The sequence below is a fragment of the Tetrao urogallus genome, assembly GCF_951394365.1.
Source record: "Tetrao urogallus genome assembly, chromosome: 9".
Taxonomy (NCBI): domain Eukaryota; kingdom Metazoa; phylum Chordata; class Aves; order Galliformes; family Phasianidae; genus Tetrao; species Tetrao urogallus.
Window position 1 is genome coordinate 18,012,765 of NC_136822.1, and position 16,343 is coordinate 18,029,107.

The window sequence follows — 16,343 nt, forward strand, 5'->3', positions numbered from 1 at the left end:
TTTCCTTCTGTCTGAAGAAGCTGAAACTACATTGATATCCCCTCTGCATCAATCTTAGTTCTTTTCTCCAATAAGTACCATTCAATTCAGACAAAAGAAGCATGGGAACAGCAAAAATAAATATAATTACCTCACCTCTGTTCACCTTCTAAGAGACATATTCTGATCAACAATTTACTGGGGAAAAGACCACTCTCCTCTGGGTCCCCTGAGAGGCAACAAATCCCAATAGGACCTACAGCTGACTTGAGATTTTTTTTTCCCTGCTAGCAGAATTTCAAAGTTGAAAGCAGCTCAAACATAGAAGTGAAGTTTTTGGACACTTTGCAAACATCATCCATTTGCTATACATTTTCAATTTCAGTACTATTTATTACAGCAAGATGTTGCTATCTTGTTTCATTTCCGGGCATACAGATTAGGAAGCAGTCATCTGCAACACACCTCTAAAAACTGGAGAAGAATACAACAGCCAAATAAGAATAACACAAAGCAGACTGGGAGCTGGAAGCCTTTGGTTTGATACTCAGTTCTGCAGTAGATTCTCACCATTGGTAGAGATTCACAATTATCATGCTTCAATTTAAGTAGTTTTCTCAGTTTTAATATGCTTGTGTTACATAGGATATTTTTTCTAGAACTACAATTTCACACCCTGCTTTATAAACGCAAACCAGAAAATCGACATGAAAAAAACAGCATTCCTGTGATAAGAGTTAAAAGCATTTTGAAAGAAAAACAGAATGATTAAAGCTGAAGTCAAATGAGTGCTCTGTGCTGATCCTGCTGCTGATGACTCTACAGGACTATCAGAATCTCGTATTTTTCACAGCACCAGGACAGTGATCAGTACATACTTCTCTAGCTCTCTACACTCCCTACTCTGAAATGAAAGTCAAAAATCTACAGGAGGCAGCAATAAAATGAATTATTTTAAATTATCCATTGTTCCCGTACCTTGTTGGTGAATAGAGTCAAACTAAGTAAGAAACGCTGTCACAGAAAACTTCACTATTATCATCCTTAAAGAGCCAAGGAAAGACCCAGTGATGTTCTGCTAATAATTGTCCAGATAGCTAACAGGCACTGAACTCAGGGGACTGAGGTCCTCAGAATCAAACGCAAAGCAGAAGTGTGATTATTTATTTTTTAAACAATGGACCTTCACATCTATCATCTGATGCTGCACAATTCCATTTAAAAACTGCAACTGATTACAGCATTCATTAGCATTATCCAAAGCCCCACTCAAGCGCACTTGAAGAATGAGGCTGTTCCTTGAAATAGCCTAGTGAGTAGAGTTAGCGGCCAGAAAGTTCTCCTGAAAAGAGAAGCTTGAGACTGAGAAGAAACATTTCTCAAGTTCACTTTGAGACATTCCCTTTCTAATTCCTGTTGCTCCATGCAAGCATGCCGTGCTCTTTATGCATGCCCTTGATGTGCTCCTATCGCCTTTCTCAGCAAAAAGTACTAGTTGCTTCTTTTAGACTTGGTCTGTAAAAGTTTCATGAGACTACATACATATTGATCTAAAATAAAACAATCAATATCAGAACACAAGAACAAACCCCGAGGAACCCCTGCTTCAGAGCTGATCCTCAGTCCAGATTAATCACAAAAGGAAACCGAATTTGCTGGAAGTTTAATACAGTAACATGCTCAACCACATGTTTGTATTAAGGATTTATAAAATACTAATGATGATTCTTAAAATAGACATGTTAATAAGCAGTGCATAACGGAGCACTGAAAAAATTAGGATGGTACAATAATAATGCTCATTTGACTTCTCCCATCCTAGCATACTTCCAGTGCCTCTCAAGATCTGAATCATTAAGCTGCCCCAGCCTCAAATTGTTAGTTCAGCTTCATGGGGAAGTGTATACTGCATACACTTAGCAGGTGAGTAAACCTAATACGACCATCCAGCAACACAATAGAGTGTGAAATTATTTACAACTCATGTATGACATCATATTAACATTTACAGCAGTAGCACCTTGTGGGGCTGGTATGGTCAGTCTCCTGTAAACAGAACTTCATTCACAGAAAACTGAAAACAACAACTAGTAGGAAGGGACAGATCTTGATTCAAATAAAAATAATAAAAAGCCCACACAAAAATACCCTGTACACTGTCAGCTGCAGTGCATTTTTAAAGGGCTTGCAGGGAGCTCAGTGGAACAGGAATTGATTCCTGGCCAGCAGTCAAAGGCCAATTGTTCTGGGCTCACTTTGATCTCGCCAACAGGCACACCCACGCTGTTCCATGGAGATGAAGGGCTGGAGTATTTACAGAGGTAGTAAAATGATTACAATGGAAACAAACCAGGCGCTAAGTCACTCTTGTAACTTACTACACTTGGTGTAAAACAAGAACACTGTGTGGTGGAGTGACCTTCTATTTACTGAGTGACCAGATGGCAAGAATTACTGACTTACGTAAGCCCCAAGCCTTCCTCACCATCTGATGCCCGTTGGGTGAAATCAAACAAACGCCCCAGCATAGCCCTTAGTGCACAAACCTAATCATCACAAGACCATTACGTTGTGCCTTAAAAGAAAACGCTGCAGGGAAAGACAAGGAGTGAACAGGACTGAAATGCTTGGACCCTTAAAAAAATCTTTTGTTTCGCTTTTTCCACAACAGAATGGAAACACATGAACATAGCGCAGTGAGGTGGTTTGTGCACCTGCTGACCAGGCTGCATCACTTTTGCTAATGAATAAGTGAAGCCAGCCTCCAGGGCTGTCAATCTGGCACCTTTAGTAATTCATACAAGCCCAAAGTTCCACAAAAATAAATAACGTGAAAGGAAAGCAAGCCGTCTCACTAGCAGTGCTTTTGACACGTATCTTGAGTAATGTTAATTTTTCCACTTTTTTTCCTAATAAAAACACGAGCAAAATCACCAATTATTTTGGAGTCACTAAAAACAAACACATGCACATGCAGAAGGTAACAGTACATCACCTTGATGTCAACCTAAGAAACACAACAACAAAAAACCCTTACACTGGGGTGTATGTACAGAGAACATTTCTATTCACAAAAACAAGTTGAGAATCGTGGCTGCTCAGCATTCCACCCACTAATGCAAATCATTTCATTTGACTAAGCTCACTTACACTAATGAAGAAAAGGTACAAATCAAGTTGGGATCACAGTCACGGCTCCCAACAGACATGTATAAAATACAAAAGGCCTGATTCGCTTATGTATGTTTAGCTAATATAATTTTATTTGCAGCAGTGAAACAGCTTCTCACTTGCAACAAAAAAAAAATCAAGATCAGAATTAGGCTGAAAATATTTCTGAAGAGTGTACCACTGAACCCCAAGTTGGATCCTGAATGAAAAAAGAAAAACTATAAGTTCTCAATACCACAGCACAGAAATAGTATTTATATCTGTGCACTACTGAATGTCGCTGCTTTTTCCAGAATTAAAATCTGAATGCACATTGAACTCATTGAACATTACTTCAACTTACTTCAGTGCATGTTAAAACGGTAGAAAACTAAAAAGGGATTTCCACTCTCTGAAGCTCTGAATGCAGGAAGCCTGCTCTGGCATTAACGGAGTTATTCCCATGTAACGTAGGTCACAGACACATATTTGAATCCCAGCAGAATATGCTTGCATATGTATGAGGAATAACTTTGAGGGGAAAAGCAGTAACACAGTTTCTCTACGACTAGCAAGTCACTTGGAAAACCATTTGCAAATTTTAAAATAGCTTGAGGATTCTTACAGAACTCAAAATAGTTCCAAAGCTTCAGTTGTTGCTGGTATGCAAAATATGAGAAAGAGCTGAGGAAGGGATTGGTAAATTAAGAAAAAGAAAAACACAGGTTGAGTGTCAGGGGGAAAAAAAATACTGCATGTTAAGAAGATAAAATAATGGAATAATTCCTCAGGAAGATAATATTTCCTGTGACATTAAAACCATCTCTTGGAAGAAGAAAGGACTACAGGGGAAACATTGTTTTTCATAGCAGAACCTTGACACTGATGTCGCAAAAGTAGGACTAAGTAAGATTCATGAACAGTTGTGTACAGGCTTCTGCTGAAAATTTAAAGTGTCTAGGACAGCGCTCTATTCTTATGAGTGCTTACCAGGACTATTTAGCATGGATGTTTTGTGCTACCTTAGCACAGCCCACAGAGAAAGAAAGAAAACAACCCAGAATAAGCCAACAGTGAGAAAGGGAAACAATGTCCTCACTCCTTGCAGATCTGCCAAGCCGTGCTCAGGTGCAACAGGCACTCAGTTTGTGCAAAACAGTGTGAAACACTTCCGATCCTCAAAATACTTGCAGCAAATTTAACTGTGTCATGAAAAAGCAACCTCAACATCCACAGCTCACCTTGAGTTTAAAGCAGCCTTTGCTGACAACAGAGCACCAACATTCACACGATCTTATCGCACCTTTTCTTACTCTTTTAACTTAGCACAGTGTTTGTGTTTTTATTGTGCTTGTTGTGCTTTGTTTTTGGAAACCACTGCACTGCAGAAACAAGGGATGTGGGCTTTCTTCTTTTTCCACAGATACACACATGTGCAAAAACCAAGTCCACTCGTGTGGACGTGCAGCACACACTGCAACAGCTGAAAGTGAAACAAGCTTCTACATGCGGTGACTAACAATGCACCAAACTTCTTACCAGCTAAGTATTTCAAAGCTTGCATGCTCTTACCTTGTTGGGAAGCATTCGGCAAACTTGATTCATTCTCCTCCATTTCTAACAGGGATAAACTCCACCGCAAGGAGCAAAGCTGTTCTATCACGTTGGCTGAGTTGCTGCGCAAGTTTTGACCTCCTGACTTTCAACTATAGCACGGTAACTGTATACCTGACTTTTTGTGAATAATTAGCATCCTGCTTCCTGAGTTACCTGGGCTTGCCTGACCTGTTTCTCTATAAACTGACATCATATCCTTTGATCTCTTTTGATTAACATGTGCTTTAGGCAACACTGCTTTGTCTTATTTTGGACTCTCCCGCTTGTTTGCCCCCCACCCTTTACTTTCACTTCTACGCATGAAGTTATCTGAACAACATTTATCTTTCACTGCAGGTGTTTTAGTCAAAATGCCAAAGCCTGCAGAAATTTTGCAACTGAATTTAAAGATTCTCTCAATTTGCATTTTATAAGAAAGCTAGGAGTTGATAACCATGAGGCCCATCTCCACAGGATGGGAATTTGCAGACACAGTTCTTCACCATGCAGGAACACAACTGCAGCAGATTCAGCTCCCACTGGCAAAAGCTTAGCCACGAACTCCAAAACTAAAATACAAACCCACCCTTCCCCTGTCTTTCACAAGGATTACCTGCAAGGAAGATGCTTTATTTGAACACTGTAATTTACAGGTTTTTTGTTTGTTTGTTTTGTTTTTTTGACTGTGTAATAGAAAGGGATTATAAACAAAAGGAAAGGTGATTTTGCTTCTCTTCCCAAACTGCTCCAGAACAAGGACAAAATTTTAAAATAATCTTATCCTGACTTCAAGTTGAGTTCCAAGAAAATATTTGCTCTTTCCTACTTCAGAAGTCAAAGAACGGGTTTCTAGTACTTAGGCAATCAATTTGCTGAACAAGTACACCTGGTCTACGCCTATGAAGTCAGCTTTATTTTAGCATTCACATTTATGACTGCCAGCAACAGAAATTAAAGAAGCCACTGCACTGCTTGGAAGGAACAATGACTAATTAAAAGAACTAAGTAGCTCCCACAGAGTTAACCTCTGTCTGGATTACACTCAGAATGGTGTAATCAATCACTTCAGAACTTTATTTAATTAGAGCTGTTTTGTTTTTTTTTTTTTTTGCTGTTAGTTTGGTTGGTTTGTTTTTGTTTTTTTTTTTGTTTGTTTTTTTGCTTGTTTGTTTTTGGTTAAGTACCAAAAGAATTACTTATTAGTATAGAAAAGAGAAAAATACTGAAGACCTGTTAGCTTAAGATTTATCTGGACTAGGTAATGTAGAATTTCTGAAGGAAATATACTAATTAAAACACAGCCATTATTCAGGAAAGAGAACTTCTTTACAGACAGTAACACCCTTCAAGCTTATCATCAAATAGACAGAAGTAACAAAATATTTATGTCTTCTAGTGATTCACTGTCAACTGTGTGGCAGCTTTCTGTGCATATAACTAAGTAACTTCCTCATTTACATGCTCAACTAACTCTTAGCCATATTTCAGTGTCTGAGTTTGCCTACAAAGGTAAGTCACACATCCCAAGTCTGAACCATTGAGCAGTGAATTCCAGAACTTCTCACCTGATTCACAAAAGAGTTTGCATGTTTTATTCTTGCCCAGTTATCAAATTAGATCACTTCAGCTTCTCTCTACAGTCAGAAACGGTTCTTTACAGACAGAGCTAGACTACATTTGAAAGGTGTTGATGGGCCTCCCATTTCTGTTGGTGCAGCAAAGCCTTTTTCAGTCCTAACTCCCTGCCCTCCCCCCTCCCCCAACCCTTATACATTTCTTGACAGTGAATTGAAGCTGCTGTTGACCAATTGTGAGCCTGCACAGGAGATGAGAACCCAGAAGACACCTGGGGAATTCTGCTGACTGGACAGAGAACACACAGCAACTTTCAGTTTCAATGCTGTAAATCATTTTGAATTCATTTTCTAAGTTTCCACTTGAAAATATGAGTGAAATATTCAACCGTAACATGCAGGTTTTTCTCAGCTCCAAATCTTCTAGTTAAGGGCAGAAAACAAGTTTGGTTATTTTTATGTTCAAGTGCATAAATAAATCATTTGTTAGCTTAGCGATTACTTCAAGAGTGACACTGAAGTGGCCCTTCCTGAAAGTACAGCTAAAGGAACAAGCAAAAAGTGAATATTGAGATTTTAATGAAATATCCAACTACATCCACCTAGCTGCTTTCCAGTCAGGTGTCTAATTCAAAAGGAAACTCTGTGACCTTCTTGAAGCCCAAAGCTGACAAGATGCACCTAAGGACAGAAGGAGCAAAATATTTGGACAAGGATTTATTTATTTTAATTCAACTTTCAAGTAAGGTCACTATTGCAAAAGCACCATTGAATATTAGTTTGATTTGGGAACCAATACCTGGGCCATACGTATCCCTTTCTGGGAACCATGGAGGAGGCAGTACAGAAACTCTTTCTTGACCAAACTCGGGGAAGTTAATGGTCTAGTGTGTAGTTTTGACTACACAAAAAACACAGACACTCTATATTTAAAAGACATAACTAGAAATCTACTTAGAAACTCTACAGTGCAAAGCAACATCTATTTTGTTAAGTAGCTGGCAAGACAGAGACATGTAAAACACTTCTGCTCTCTCCAAATGAGGACTGGCAACCTCTTGAAAGACAAAAATCTTCACATATCCTATGTTATTGAAACTTCTAAACAGGGAAAATCATAACGATGTGTTTTAATCTTCAATACTATATTCTGATATGTCCTTCCCCTGTATAGAGAGATTTACTAATTTCAGTGTTGACAGAAGCTTGAGTTACCAAAAAATATCTTAGCTATAGAACATCACCACCCTCCTTAAGGAACAAGATTCTGATCTTAGGCTTTTAGCACCTGCAGGAATATTCTGGAGTTCAAGTTGTACCATTTTAATTACATCATCTTCAACCCTAATATTTTTTCAAGAGGCAAGTGATAGTGCTGAAAATATTTCTTCCTTCGAAAGGCATCCTACAAGTGGGAATAGTGTAAAGAGGTCTAAAAACCCAAGATTCTTCATAACCCCCTTCAAACAGTGACTAAGGGTTAGAAATGGTCAGGGTAGTTTTATGCTCTCCAAAAGCCTTCATTGTGCTCAATTGTGCGTAATAATTTAAGCAGAGTGCTTTCCAAAGGAAGAATCATTAATCCATTCACTGTTCTAGAACTGACTCAAACATGACAATATAGGGGGTCACTGTCCCATTCAAAGAAGAAGATAGAATATTTTTCTGTATATTTACTGACTGCAATATTTCTTGATCCCAATAAGTCACTTTGACAATGCAGTGAACAGAAATGTAATTTAATGATGTTAATATGATCAGACCTACAAGAGAAAAAGCCTTGAATTTGCACTGCACGTAGAACTGCATCATACTGAAAACGTCACTTGTGAATACAAGCATCATTTCTGTGTTATTAGAAACTGAATTCTCTCCATCAACAGCAATAAGGCTGGGCAAAATATCTGACTAGTGAGAAAATACAAGACAGACTTACTCTACCATGGATAAGATTTTTATCCCCCATTTCTTTGGCTTAACTGTGGTGTGCTGCTTGGTTGTTATTTCTTTGTTTCCCAATTCCAGTTTTGGTAAACAGTTTTTCACCAGTTATGAAGTTATATACCACTATTTCCTCATAAAGATGCAAACATCACCACTTTGGAGTTTAATGGGAAATAAAGTCAATTTGTTCTCCTTTATTTCTAAGCGCTAATTACAAGCTCATTAGAGCTCTTTGTTAGAAGATTACTTGCCATCAGAGAAGTATCATTGCTGAAACAACTGTTTTTACTGTGAAAAGACTCAGTTCTAACGAGCCTTCCACTAAGAAAGTTTCTTTAGTCCAAAAGTGCTTTTGCATTATTATTATTTTCCCTCAGAAAAGAATATCACTCAAACCTGCATCATATTATCGTATGAAGGGCACAAGAAAACTAAGAATGAAGTCTTCCATATTCATCAGGAACATTCTATGCCTTGCCACTTAGTTGGAGAACTGCTTCTCAGAGTAAGGATCTCATTTTTAACACACATCCAGAAAAATGACTGACCCTCAGTTCAAGCTTAGTGAGAAAACCACAACTTCTAATAATGATCACTCAATATCCTGATTTGTAAAGCTGAAACAAGAACATCGACAGCTTTCCAAAACAAAAGTATTTTCTTCCCTGCACAGAAAATGACTGCTTTGTCAGTGTGTAGTTTCTGAAGCTCTAGTTTTCAATCGGTTCCTGCAAAAAAAGTACTAGAGGTAAAAAAAAAAAAAAAAAAAAATCAGCAATGCTTTCCTGCTTAACTTCTATTGCTTTGAGTCTGCCTATTTAATGAAAATAAAATAAATCTGTAGAAAATAATCAGCAACTCAAGCTGGCTTCAGCTACTGAGAGATGAGGGCACAAAAGCCAGAACTATACACACACAGTACAAGATGAGTTTGTACAAGGTAGAAAAAGGAAAATTTACCTTCTCTCTTTCCCTTCTAATTTGGTCTCTTTGCGGTTAAACAAAATAAAATCATGCAGACATATAAAAGTCTGGCGCATGGGAGACACTTTCAAACTTGGCCTCTGCAAGTGATATTGTCGCAGAGTATAAGATCTAGTAGAAATGGAGACAAATTTCACTGCCCTTCAATCAACTTGATTATTTAAAAAAGGCAATGGACTTAAACGAGCGCTTCTTAAATAAGTTGCTCATTTCTCTGTGAAAGTAATTACTCCCACCCTTACTTTTGATGAATCTTGTGGATAATTGAAAGGAAAGGATAAAATGAGTGAGTAAAGCAAGCAGCTTAAAAAGAGAAAAGCATAAGAATGAGGGAAAGAAAAGCGTTTTCGTAATATTAGTTGGCAAGAGAGCTAATACTGTAAGTGCTAGCTAATCCTGAACTCTAGCTTGTGCAACTTCTAGATAAATCTTACTGCTCTAAAATCAAATTACCAAGTTTACAAATTTGATACAGGGAATCAAAATAGTCAGATTGGGTATTGTGAGGTTTTTTTTTTTGTTTGTTTGTTTGTTTTGTTTTTTTTTTTGTGATTTTTAAGTCAATATTTTAGTCTTTCTCTACCATTTTTGAGAAAGCATAGCTTCAAAACACTAAAAAAAAACAAACAAAAAAACACCAAGAACAGGGTGACCTTAGTTCATCTTACTAAAATCTCAACTCAGCCCTAGATACACCTAGCATAGTTAGGAAGAATTGAGGTTTAACCAGGTCAGCTTGAGCTCCAGTCACATTGGCAAGCTATATGAAATAGTGATCGAATACAGAGATGGATTTTCAAGCCAATGAAGATTTGGACAAGAAGCATCTTCTAGCCCAGCAAATATAGAACAGACAGAACAAATCTCAAATTTGAATACTCAATCACTAAAGATTTCTCCAACAGAAGAGGAGTAAAATGTGTGTGTGCATGCCTTTTGAAGAAACAACACTAAGCTAACAGAGTGCCTCAGTTTCTGGGATTGTCACATAACTGCAAAGCAGCCATTTTGAGAACTGTAGGGAGTTGCTGCCTGTACCTCCCATTGGTTGCTGCAAGCACTTCCTTCTGGGAGGTTCAGCTTTCCCACATCATCAACCAACCTAACACGTGCTTCTGATACGTGCACACAACCCGATAAATGCGGGGCCATACTGACAAAGACTTGCCACCAACACGATAGTTCTGTGCCCACATCTTGCTCTTACAGTCAGCAGATGTGATGGCTCCCTGTGCCAGCTGCAGCATTCCAAAGCTGCACTAAGCCCATTGAATTCACTGACCCCATAGTTTCACCAGCAGAAGGCTCAGCTGTCTGCTGCTTTAAAGATGTTGATCAGGCCACAAAGGAGCACAGAACATGAGGACAAGACAGGTTTTTTGGTGCTGAGAAGGTGTTAGGGGTTCTCAGCCTCTCTGACCTAGCAGCACTGTGCAGTATATGCACAGCCCAAATTCAGCACACTCTTAATTTACAATCTCCTTTTACATTACATCTGCTTATAGCCCTCTGCAGATAAAGCACATCTCATTAGTCTATGCAAAGTACATCTCATTAGTTTTTAGCAACTATTCTGCAAAATGTGATGGATGACACAGCACTTGGACTGCACAAATTCCAGCTCAAACACTGGCCTTCCTGGTCAGCAAGACAGATGCACCACATCTGAACTAGTCTTCTGATTAAATAAATTCTTCATTTTGCCCCCCAAATTAGTTAGTTCAATTACTAACAAGTAACTCCCCATAGAAAGCATTTCTAGTATGGAATAATATTCCAAATTGGTACTTGCATCTTCAAATTATCTATGCAGTACTCCCAGAAATAAGAGCAGCTATATTTTTCCAGAGAGAGTATAGCCAGCAAAATCTTATTCTTTCTCCCTAAATGGCAAAAAAAGAAAAAAAAAAAAAAGATAAATTATTTTTAGATTAGCATTGTTTCTCCCTTTCTTCCCAAAACTGCAATAAAGTTTTATTTTTCCCAATTCTACTCGCAGTGATGTACTTTTGGAAAACACAGCTGTTGGCTTTGTATTTACTAGTATGCAGTTATTGCATTACTTAATATATTTTCACATAGATTTTTTTCTTTTTAATACAGAAGCAACATAGGAAATGAGATTAAAATATATTACTCATACCCATTTTCCCTGCTTACACACCATGCACTTGTTTCATATGCTTTAATCAATAATTTGTCTCAGTATCAGACAGGGCATTATGTAAAGGAAATAAAACAGCGCAGAAGCCAAAAAGAAAGATGAGAAGTTAACTGCATGTACATAACCAAGAAAAGGAATTGGAATTGTGATTTTGAACAAGCTCAGGACATGTGCACGCACACACACATTAACTGCTGCCTGCTCTGGATTGATATTTCATGACTTACGTTCGATTCCCAAAAGAAAAAACAAGAAAAATGACAAAAGTTACTATGGTGTGAGGCAGTACAAGAAAACTGAAGAAAATTCCTTGAAAAAAATGTTTAGAGTGTCAAAGCCAGTTGATTTAAAGCACCATTCTAAAATCCAACTTACATATAAGGCTTTTCTTTCCTAGCAGTGCTGCAATTTCTTAAGAAGTCAGCAGGCATTCCAATAGAATTCTGGAAGCCTTCAGTATATTCACATACTCTCACATTCTTTAGACTGAGAAACAATTATTTACAATTTAGAATGAATTTAGTTGCACGTAGAAGAACATGTTCAGTAACATTATAGAAGTGGAACAGATTTATTTCTTTCCCCTCCAGCGGCAAGCAGTGACTGCAACATAGAGAGTGAAGAGCAACCATAGGCACATATATATATCTAAATAATTTACTGTTCCTTAATTGTTTTCTTCATTTATGTACAATATATTAAGACCTCCAAACCTATTGTAGGGGGGGAAATACTCAACAATTACGTCTCTCAGACGTAAACACAGATTCCTAAATTTTACAAGGACCATTTTCCTTTGTTCATACAGTAGGCTAAACCACAGTTTCAGACGCATGGCTCTAAAGTTCGCAGGGCCCTATGGAATTCCTTGAATCATGCCAGTGATGTTGAATTTACTACAGTCGTATCAGCAGACACTTGAAGGTGAAAACAACAGGAAGAAAATATCTTGTCAACAGACCAAAGCTATTCTTAATAATACAAGTTGTCACAATATACTTTCTAGAACAAACCTTCCTTCATCATAAGCCATGAAACACTTCTCAATACCCTGAAGCAAGTTCAGGATTTCTAATGTACATACAGATCATTAAAAAAAATAAATAGTAAGACAGAATCTACAGTTTGCAATGTGAAGAATGGAGGAGAAAGATGATTTTGTTCATGACAACTGCCTTAAGGCTCCAGCTACACACTGAAACATTTCACCTGAATTCCTGCATCTCTACTTGGCAATAACTCTACAGTTGGCTGCTGCTATCTGAGTCTGTTCACAAGAAGGCAATAAGAGAGATTGGGCTGTGCAGAAAAGAGTTAGATGGAAACATTGATTTTTGTGTAGATTATTCAAAGTTTGATAATTACAAAGTAGCTAGTAAACAGAACGGATTTCTTCAAAGCTACCTGGAAACACTTCCAGACGCACACAGTGTATTTTGACAGCTGGTTGTCAGGTTTCACAGCGTGCCAAGTGCTGCAAGAAGCTTTCAGCTTTAACAGCTATTAACAAATAACTGATCTCAATATTAAAATAAAATAAAAATGGAAGCAAGCATTTCCCAAATTGCAGTTGTTCATACTGCCAAAAAGATATTTTATATCTTTTGAGAGTTCCCACCACAATACAATTGTAGATGCTTATATATTAACCTCATTTTTACCTGGTGGAATAAACAGAGAAACAAAATGGTTGGGCAGTTCCCAGGCTCGGCAGTTCAAAAGAAGAACCTGTTTCCTGCAGCTTTGATCTAATCATTAGGGAGCAAAGTTATTGTGAAGAGCTGAAAGAGCTACAAAAATAACACCTCTGGCAACATCAGAACTACACACACTAAGATTGTGCAACTTTTTCAGCAAGCTAGTTGCAACTTCTTCCTTCAACAAAAACCTCCATATAGAAGCATTCATGTGGAGCCACTTTTCCATGAAGGCCTCCTAAAACCATGCTAAGAAATCACCAAACCAAAATGTCACGTCTCTCATGGAGCACTGCCTGCACAGTCGTTCTGTGGCAGAACAGCAGATCGACAGCTCATACTGACACCTATATTCAAAATTCATTCGATTTGTTGTACAAAAAAAAAAAAAAAAAAAAGCTTGTACATGGTTGAGACTGTCAAACTCCTCATGCAGTTTGTTCACAGCCTGGTATCACACCACTGGAGGAGATGAAACATAGTGGACACATCACTTCATGATAGTGTTTTTAGCCACAAAAAATGCAATCTCTTGAAGATCCCAATCGTAATACAAGCCCTAGCTCATCTCCTTTGAGCTTTCAGCACATTGAGGGTCTTTTCCAGAGGGCTCTCAGACTAAGGAAGCATAACTTTACCTGGAATTAGATCTAAGAGCTTGCAATTTTCAGCAAACCTTTTACTAAATGTGGCTCTCATCTCGAAAGCCAATAACTATAACAGGACTGAATCACAATGTATTTTATTCTTTCAACCAAAATGGTTGATTTGCTTCCATTCACCATGTGTTTATTTTTAAAAGAGAAAGCGACAAAGCATGCAGTGTATGAAATTAACACAGCCACGAGGGCTCTTAAGAGTTAAGCATCCAAAAATGCTTAAGTCACTGTTCATAAGCTTGGCAGAACAGCCTACTGTCAGCTCCTACATAGTAACAAGGGACCTCAAGCCCACCCACTCCATGCTGCCCCACAGCCACTACAAGTTCCATGTTTTTGCATTAGCCATCAGCAACCATCAGGCCTACTTTCTTTCCTCTCCAACACACAAAGGGGGAAAGGGAGGGCTGGGTGGGGGAAGTATTAAACAAGATGACTTACTGTCTTGATCAAAAGAAACATTGAGTTTTAATAACTGATATGTTCAGCCAGTTCAGACAATTCGTGTAATTGCTTTGTAGTGAAACATATGGCATGATTACAAGGTACAGTTCTTTTAGTAAGAGGGCTCTGTTAAAGTTGACATTCATAGAAATCTTCTGAAATGCCTATTATTAGACAGCGATGATCTCACACTGACAGCACTGAAGTGCCCTTTGAATTTGTAATAAATAAGTATCAGACGACAGCTTTTTAACTCCAAAAGAATGGCATTCAACATGAGGAAACACTATTCTAAATCTTGCTGAAATAAATAAATAGCAATTGATCTCAGAAGCAGAAATGTGTTACCTCTACTGTATTCCATGGAAGCCACGCAATATTTCAAGCCCTGATCCATTGCCCTTTATATTGATATAAACAAGCTCAATCTCCAAAGCAGCAGTGTCCCTGCCTATCCCCAAGCCACAGACTAACTTCTACTTGCAGGACTAACAGGCAAGTTACACAGTTGCAGACTGAGTTAGGCAATGCAAACCAAAATGACAACAGTTCCTCTCCTCAGCTCTAGCTTATTTTCAGGGAAGGGAATAACCATGGCTGAGAACATGGGGGGGGGGGGGAGGAGGGAAATCTGGGCTCTTCCAAATGCTCTTACTTGCATCACCTTACTGTTACCACGGAACAATCCTTTACACATTCTGAGTATTTCAAAATCTTGTTATCTTGCTTGTTTTTGAGAGACTCAAGTTTAGTAGGACTCTTCAGGTGATGAAAACCATCAAAATGGTGAAAACCTGACAAGCTTAAGGCAAAGTACTACAAGCTATCATGAAGTGCAAACTCACTAGTCCGTAAAAGGGAAATGGGAGACTCCCAGTACAATGCTGCACACAGATCCATCTTGAACATACAACTAAGGAACTGCATTTTTTTTTTTAATCATTAAGGCCAATATGTGAACGTTTTCCAGGTATGCCAACTGACCACAGAGAGGTGGTTGATTAGAGGTGATAGGGCAAGGACTGTGAACAAAACCTTCCTCTGAAAGTAAACTGGAAAACTCCTTAAAAAGGAAAGGTTTAGGGATCTTGATCAGATTCGTTTAAGCTGAAGTTAGTGTATAAATTAACTGCCCATTTAAGCCAGGATCAGAAATGCGTTACTAGAAGGATGTACAGATTTAGAAAAAAAAGGCTATTTTCAATGCTTCAAGATGAATTTATACAAAGTCAAAATGAAAGCTGGGCAAATGTTTTCTAGCAGTGTAATCTGTTGGGCAGTGTTCCATGAATGAGAGTTTTTCCATCAATAGAATCTTCAGGATCAGAGGTTCTTTCTTTATTCAAGTATAGCTACTGAACACAGAGGTAATTATTCCAAGTAAGTCTTACTTGCCTCCAGACAGGACAGCCACATCAGTCTCTCCAGCTTTGAATTATTCCCATGTCTGTACACAGCAACTGCCAGAGGAGAGAAGTCATAGAACAATACATCTCCCTCTGACATGAAGAACCGATAAGAGAAGGTACAGTGCTATTACACAGGACTACTACTCCCCAACACTCATTTAATAAGGTTTGTAGGTATTTTGTTGTACGCTTCATGAATACATACATCAAAATAAATGGAATTCAGCAAAGCCAATCTAACAAACGGAAACAAATCTGGTGTCAGCAACAACAAAAGAAAGCAAAAAAAAAAAAAAAAAAAAAGCCAAACCTAGATGAAGGAAACAACTCTATACTGTGGAAGGAAATATCCTGACTATTGCTGTTTGCTGCTTACTAACAGCACAAAAACAGATCACAATTCAAATGACAGAATTATAAGATTTGTTTGATAGAGCCAAATAGGTGAAGAGAAAGCATAAGAATCTGATAGAGTTCTTGCATGATCCAGACGTGTCAGGGGACAGTCCAATCTTTGGGAATAGCAGCAGCCTCTCCACAAGCCTAATCCTCAATCTGCTGTGCCAATTAACACACACACACACACACAAAATATTTGAAATACAGGGTGAAAATGGCTATATCACAGCTACCTCTAGGAACCACCAATTTTGTTTTTCACTTACTGTGCCCTAAGTTGTGTCAGCATACAAGTTCTAGGGTCACTTAATTTCATCATGACAAGTTCTTTTGTCTTTATAATT

The 16,343-nt window shown here is 38.2% G+C and overlaps 1 protein-coding gene across 1 annotated transcript in view; it reads right to left on the reverse strand.

The window, feature by feature from the left end:
• Positions 1–4,744, reverse strand: part of NAALADL2 (N-acetylated alpha-linked acidic dipeptidase like 2) — a gene marked incomplete at both ends in the record, with an annotated part of 278,850 nt that extends 274,106 nt beyond the window's left edge. The window contains one exon of the mRNA XM_079539540.1: positions 4,702–4,744. Within this exon, the coding sequence (XP_079395666.1) occupies positions 4,702–4,744 (43 nt within the window). The remainder of the gene's footprint in view (positions 1–4,701) is intronic.
• Positions 4,745–16,343: the final 11,599 nt, after the last annotated feature.